Source organism: Erpetoichthys calabaricus, chromosome 4 (assembly GCF_900747795.2).
Source record: "Erpetoichthys calabaricus chromosome 4, fErpCal1.3, whole genome shotgun sequence".
NCBI classification, from domain to species: Eukaryota; Metazoa; Chordata; class Cladistia; order Polypteriformes; family Polypteridae; genus Erpetoichthys; species Erpetoichthys calabaricus.
The window spans coordinates 194946090-194952089 of record NC_041397.2 but is presented as its reverse complement, the minus strand read 5'-3'; the positions used below and the strand labels follow the sequence as shown (position 1 = coordinate 194952089).

General features: G+C 35.5%; 1 protein-coding gene across 1 annotated transcript in view; it reads right to left on the bottom strand.

Moving 5' to 3' along the window:
- LOC114650474 (C2 domain-containing protein 2) overlaps positions 1–6000 on the bottom strand; it is a 140519-nt gene that overhangs the window by 64959 nt on the left and 69560 nt on the right. The window contains exon 6 of the mRNA XM_028800126.2: positions 4792–4912. Within this exon, the coding sequence (XP_028655959.1) occupies positions 4792–4912 (121 nt within the window). The remainder of the gene's footprint in view (positions 1–4791; positions 4913–6000) is intronic.

The window sequence follows — 6000 nt, the reverse complement described above, 5'->3', positions numbered from 1 at the left end:
ACTTTTCATGTTCATACCTTTCAGTTGGCCAACATTTCTAAAAATCCTTTTTTGCATTGGTCTTAATTGATATTCTAATTTTCCAAGATACTGAATTTGGGACTTTCATTAGTTGTCAGTTATAATCATTAAAAGAAATAAACATTTGAAATACATCAGTCTGTGTGTAATAAATGAATCTAATATACAAGTTTCACTTTTTGAATGGAATTACTGAAATAAATCAACTTTGTCATGATATTCTAATTTTATGACCAGCACCTATATATATATATATATATATATATATATATATATATATATATATATATATATATATATAAAATAAAAGTCAATGTTGTGTGTGTGTGTATGTGTGTATGTGCAGTATATTACAGCATCACTTCCAAACAGCTGGAGTGATTTTCATGAAACTTGGTACACGTTTCTCATTGGTCGACTAAAAGCTAGTATTTAAGCTAGTTATAAATAATTATTTTTATCAAAACCACATGGGTTATAATTATTGGAACCCCCTAAGTATTCTTATGAACAAAGTGTAACTGAAGCATTTTTTCCATTTACCGTATATACTCGCGGATAAGTTCTCCCACGGATAAGTCGGGACTGAGTCGGGATTTTACCGTATAATTTCTGGTATTTTATAATGTCTGTCGAATGCTGAAAACTCACACTATTGGTCCAAGAGATTATGATATGCTAATGCCCACCTGAGTGAGTAACCACGGAGCACACTGCCTTCTTTTTTTCTCTGTATTGTGCCTACGTGACCACACGGTAATACCCAAACTATTTCGAAGCAACATTTGCGCGGATTTGTGTTTTTTATATCTCACACCCTCATACACCTTTATTGTAAGAGTATCCCTTATCTACAATGAAGCGTTCGATCAAAAGAAAATATGAAGCTGGTTTAAATGTTGTTGAAATAGTGAAGAAATTGGTAACTGCGCTGCTGCAACAAAATTCAATGCATCTGAGAAACTGATGTGAGATTGGAGGAGGCAAGAAGAAAAAAAAAAGGGGCATATAAGTCTGGGTCTGATTTTATGATCGATTTTTCGGGTTTCAAAACACGACTTATGCGTGAGTACATACAGTAATATCTGACTTTTAAAGCTGATTAGAGCGCATAGAAATTTTTATAATCCATGACTTTCTGTTTCACTGGAGTATGAATAGGAGGTGGCACAAAGGCCATATTCCCTTATTATTCCATCAAAATGGGAACGAAAAGAGAACACACCATTCAAATGAGAGAAAAGTATGTTGGCCTACAATATTCAGGGAATGGCTTTAAAATTATTATAAAAATCATTTGAAAATGCCCATATATACAGTTAGGGCAATAATTGAAAAGTTTAAATCACCTGGAACTGTTACTAAATTGCTTTGAAAAGGACACATATTTACTTTGCACTCAAACACAGTAAAGGATTGTAAAAGATGCCACCTCCACACCAACACATTATTTGGAAGACATGCCAGAAAGAAGCCTTTCCTGTATTTTATGTACAAATGTAAGCACCTGAAGTTTGCTAAATGCTACTGAAACTTTGACTGGAAATATGTTCTATGGTCAGACAAAATGAAAATTAAGCTTTCTGGCATCAAACATTCAAGGTGGGTGTGGCATAAAAATAAGGATGGCTATAACGAAAAAACCTGATCCCCACTGTCAAGTATGGTTGACTCTCTGATGTTGTGGGGCTACTGTTCATCCACAGGTCCTGGGAAACTTGTTAGGGTAAATGGTACCATGGACAACATGAAATACTGTTGAGATATTAAATTTAAATCTGGCTGTCTTTGCCAAGAAACTAAAACTGGTTTGTCACTGGATATTCCAGCAGGACAATGATCCAAAACAAATGCCCAAATCTACACAAAAATGGTTAATGGAACGCAAAATCAACCTTTTGCAATGGCTGCCTCAGTCCTCGAACCTAAACCCAAGTGAAAATCTGTGGGGTAAACTGAAGAGGAGAGTACTCAAGACAAGACCTAGGATCATCTGGACAGATTTTGCAATGAGGAATGGTGTCAGATTCCCTGCTCTATATTCTCCAACCTTATAAGATGTTACAGGAGAAGATTCAGTGCTGTTTTTTGGCAAAGTAAGGTTGTACAAAGTATTAACCTCAGGGGTGCCAATAATCATGAGATGTGTGGTTTGGTAATAATCATTTCTTGATGAGGAATTATTTTCTCTCAGAATAAAAATACTTCAGTTAAAGGTTCGATTTCTCTCATTTTTTCAATGTGAGATAAAGGTAATTCACCAAAAGATGATTTTTTAATAACCTTTTTTTACGCATCTCTATCAAGGGTACCAATTATTGTGGAGGGGACTGGTATATGTATAGATTAACAGAAGTGTTTTTCCTGATAGAGCAGAATTTTTCCCTCTCTCCTATCCCTTTTTGCATCACTGGCTACCAAACCATATTTGTGAGAAACAACAAAGAGTTGTGTAATCTGAAATGCCATGGCTGTTGTTCTCAGATGATAGAATGTAGTCTGAATCATTAACTTAAGTTTAATGTCATGTCAGCCTTAATTGCCATGCCCCCCAAATTATGGCTCTGTCATTTCAGCCTATTGTTTCATTCTCAATATACAAATAAACCCAGAGCAGAGGTGATGTTCTGACACTCTCTTTCCTGGCATTCCCATGCCAAGTCATATTAATTAAAATCTTCATCTGGATCATATACAAACAGTTATTATTTATTTATAAAGCACTTCAAAAACAACATCAGGGCTGACCAAAGTGCTGTGCAATAAAAGCCAACAAATAAGACATACAAAAACCAAAAGAGTAAAAGAAAACACCTAACAGCTGAAGAAATTCATAATAATCCCAGTCAACATCTCACACTGGGTCAAAGGCCAGGGAGTAAAAGTGTGTTTTTAAATAAGATTTAAAGACAGCAAGTGAAGGAGCCTGCCTAACGTTCAATGGTATATCATTCCAGAGTTTTGGAGCTGCAACTGAAAAAGCCCTAACACCTCTAAGTTTGCATTGTGTCTTAGTAACAAGTAAAAGCATCTGGTCTGCTGACCTGAGACAGCAAGATAGTACATATGGGTGCAGCAGTTCCAACAGATAAAATGGGGCAAAACCATTAAAGGATTTAAAAACAAAGTAGTGCATTGCAGTAATCTAGATGAGAGGTTATAAAAGCATGTATCACTATTTTAAGGTTGCGTTTAGACAAAACAGGCTTGATTTTGGACAGCCGCCTCAACTGGAAAAAGCAAGATTTTACCTCTGCATTCTCATGGCTATCAAGTTTTAAAGTAGAATCCATTTTCACACTTAAATTTGTGATTATGGATTTCTCATATTGAGTCACAGTGGAAAGGTCAATGCAGGGGGTCCTGCTGGTGCCATTGGGTCTAAACAACATGACTTCTGTCTTGTTCTCATTAAAATTTAGCAAAATATATGCCATCCAACTACTGATGTCAATATGGCAATCAAAGAGGGGCTGGACAGAGCATACACTAGGGTGCTCCAGAGGGAAACCTATACACTAGGGTGCTCCAGAGGGAAACCTGACAGTTTGTCCACATAAAGATGAAAGGAAATACTTTGTTTCCGGAAAATAGTGCAGAGAGGTAGCAGGTACAAGGAGAACAGAAGAGGTCCCAGGATGGAGCCCTGTGGTACCCCCCCAGGGGAGGGCAACAGGGGTGGAGGTAAAATCATCGATGCTGACAAAAAAAAATCTATTTGAGAGATATGACCTAAACCATTGGAAAGCTGAACCTGTGATTCCCACCCACTGCTCAAGCCTGGAGATGAGGATCTCATGGTCTATAGTGTCAAAGGCGGCTGTTAAATCCATAAGCATGAGTAGTACACAGTCACCAGAGTCCACTGTTAAAAGAAAATCATTAAGAACCCTTAACAGAGTGGACTCAGTGCTGTGGTGAGTCTTAAACCCAGACTGGAACATTTCCAGCATTATTAATCACGGTAGTAACCTCAGAAGAAGGGGGTGGGAACTTGATTGCCTATCCATCACCATTTGCAAGATGAAAGGATCTTTAGTAATCAACAATCAAATAAGAAATGTTAACCAAGCTCTGGTTTCCCAAACATTTTGAAAACAAAGCTAGCTTGACAATAAAAACTTAACCTATATTGAAACATTTAGTTTTCACTTCCTATCAGATATTCAGAGTGCCTGCTAAAGTGTAAAGGAAAAGTTAATAAAGAATACAGGTAATCAAGATATACGGCTGTAGAATATTTTTGTGGAGCTTGATAAAAATACAAAATGCATAATGTGAAACTTACAACATAAATAAAATGCAGAGGGAAGTGACGCAATTGAGGCAATAACTGTATATGCATCAAAACCCTCCCAAAGGTCATATAAAGAACTAGAAGGAGTAGCAACTGCAAGTAATGTGATGAAAAATAATTTCACCAAAGAATAACATCACTTAATAAAATAGATTTTTGAAAACACTGTTGGTATAACCCAACTAGAAAATTGTTTGTTTGGTAATTTTACTCAGTTTGGTAATGTCATGGCTAAGTGTGCTAGCAAACAACAATTTTATTTTAGGTAACAGTTAACAGAAGGTCAAAATATTCTTTGCATTATCAGTCATACCAGAAAGTGCCAAGTAATGCTAATGCACAGCTAGTGATTTTGATCATTAGTGTAAATAACAATTTGAAAGTGACCAAAGGGTTCAAAGGAAATTATCAGAAAAAAAGAAAAACATATCACATTACAGGGCCATTAAAAGAAAGAACCACAGTGATTATACCTGCAGCACTGGTTTCAGGGATAAATGTAACTCTAATATTCTTCACCAACAGTTTCCATTCATGTGCTCTTGGAGGTTTAGGAGGGGAGGTCTCTTTCACTATAGATCCCAAATGAATATTCTATAGAAGAAAAAGTGCTAAAAAGTGTCAAAAATCTGCTGATGAATCACTATACCAGCAAAAAACCGTTGTAACTTTTTTCAGTGATACCTATATTATACAATCAATGTATCGGTAATTATAAAATCTACCTTTTTTTTCCAAACTAAGATTTGTCTCCATTGCTAAAAATGTAATTTTGAATACAAAGTTTTCCTTATGATGTGAAAGCTACAACTTCAGCTAATAATAAAAACAATATACTATATGGACATTATATACACATTATATTATACACATTATATTATATACATTATATATATACATATATATATATATATATATATATATAAATATATATATATATATATATATATATATATATATAAAAATATATAAAAATAAATAAAATATATACACACACATACATACAGTCATATGATCATATGAAAAAGTTTGGGTACCCATCTTAATTCTTTGGATTTTTGTTTATCATTGGCTGAGCTTTCAAAGTAGCAACTTCCTTTTAATATATGGCATGCCTTATGGAAACAGCAGTATTTCAGCAGTGACATTAAGTTTACTGGATTAACAGAAAATATGCAATATGCATCATAACAAAATTAGACAGGTGCATAAAGTTGGGAACCCCAACAGAGATATTACATCAATACTTAGTTGAGCCTCCTTTTGCAAATATAACAGCCTCTAGATGCTTCCTATAGCCTTTGATGATTGTCTGGCATGGAGGTATTTTTGACCATTCTTCCATACATAATCTCTCCAGTTCAGTTAAATTTGATGGTTGCCGAGCATGGACAACCTGCTTCAAATCATCCCATAGATTTTCGATGATATTCAAGTCAGGGGACTGTGACAGCCATTTCAGAACATTGTACTTCTCCCTCTGCAGAAATGCCTTTGTAGATTTCAACTGTGTTTAGGGTCATTGTCTTATTGGAATATCTAACCCCTGCGTAACTTCAACTTTGTGACTGATGCTTGAACATTACCCGGAAGAATTTGTTAATATTGGGTTGAATTCATCTGACCCTCGACTTTAACAAGGGCCCCAGTCTCTGAACTAGCCACACAGCATGACGGAACCT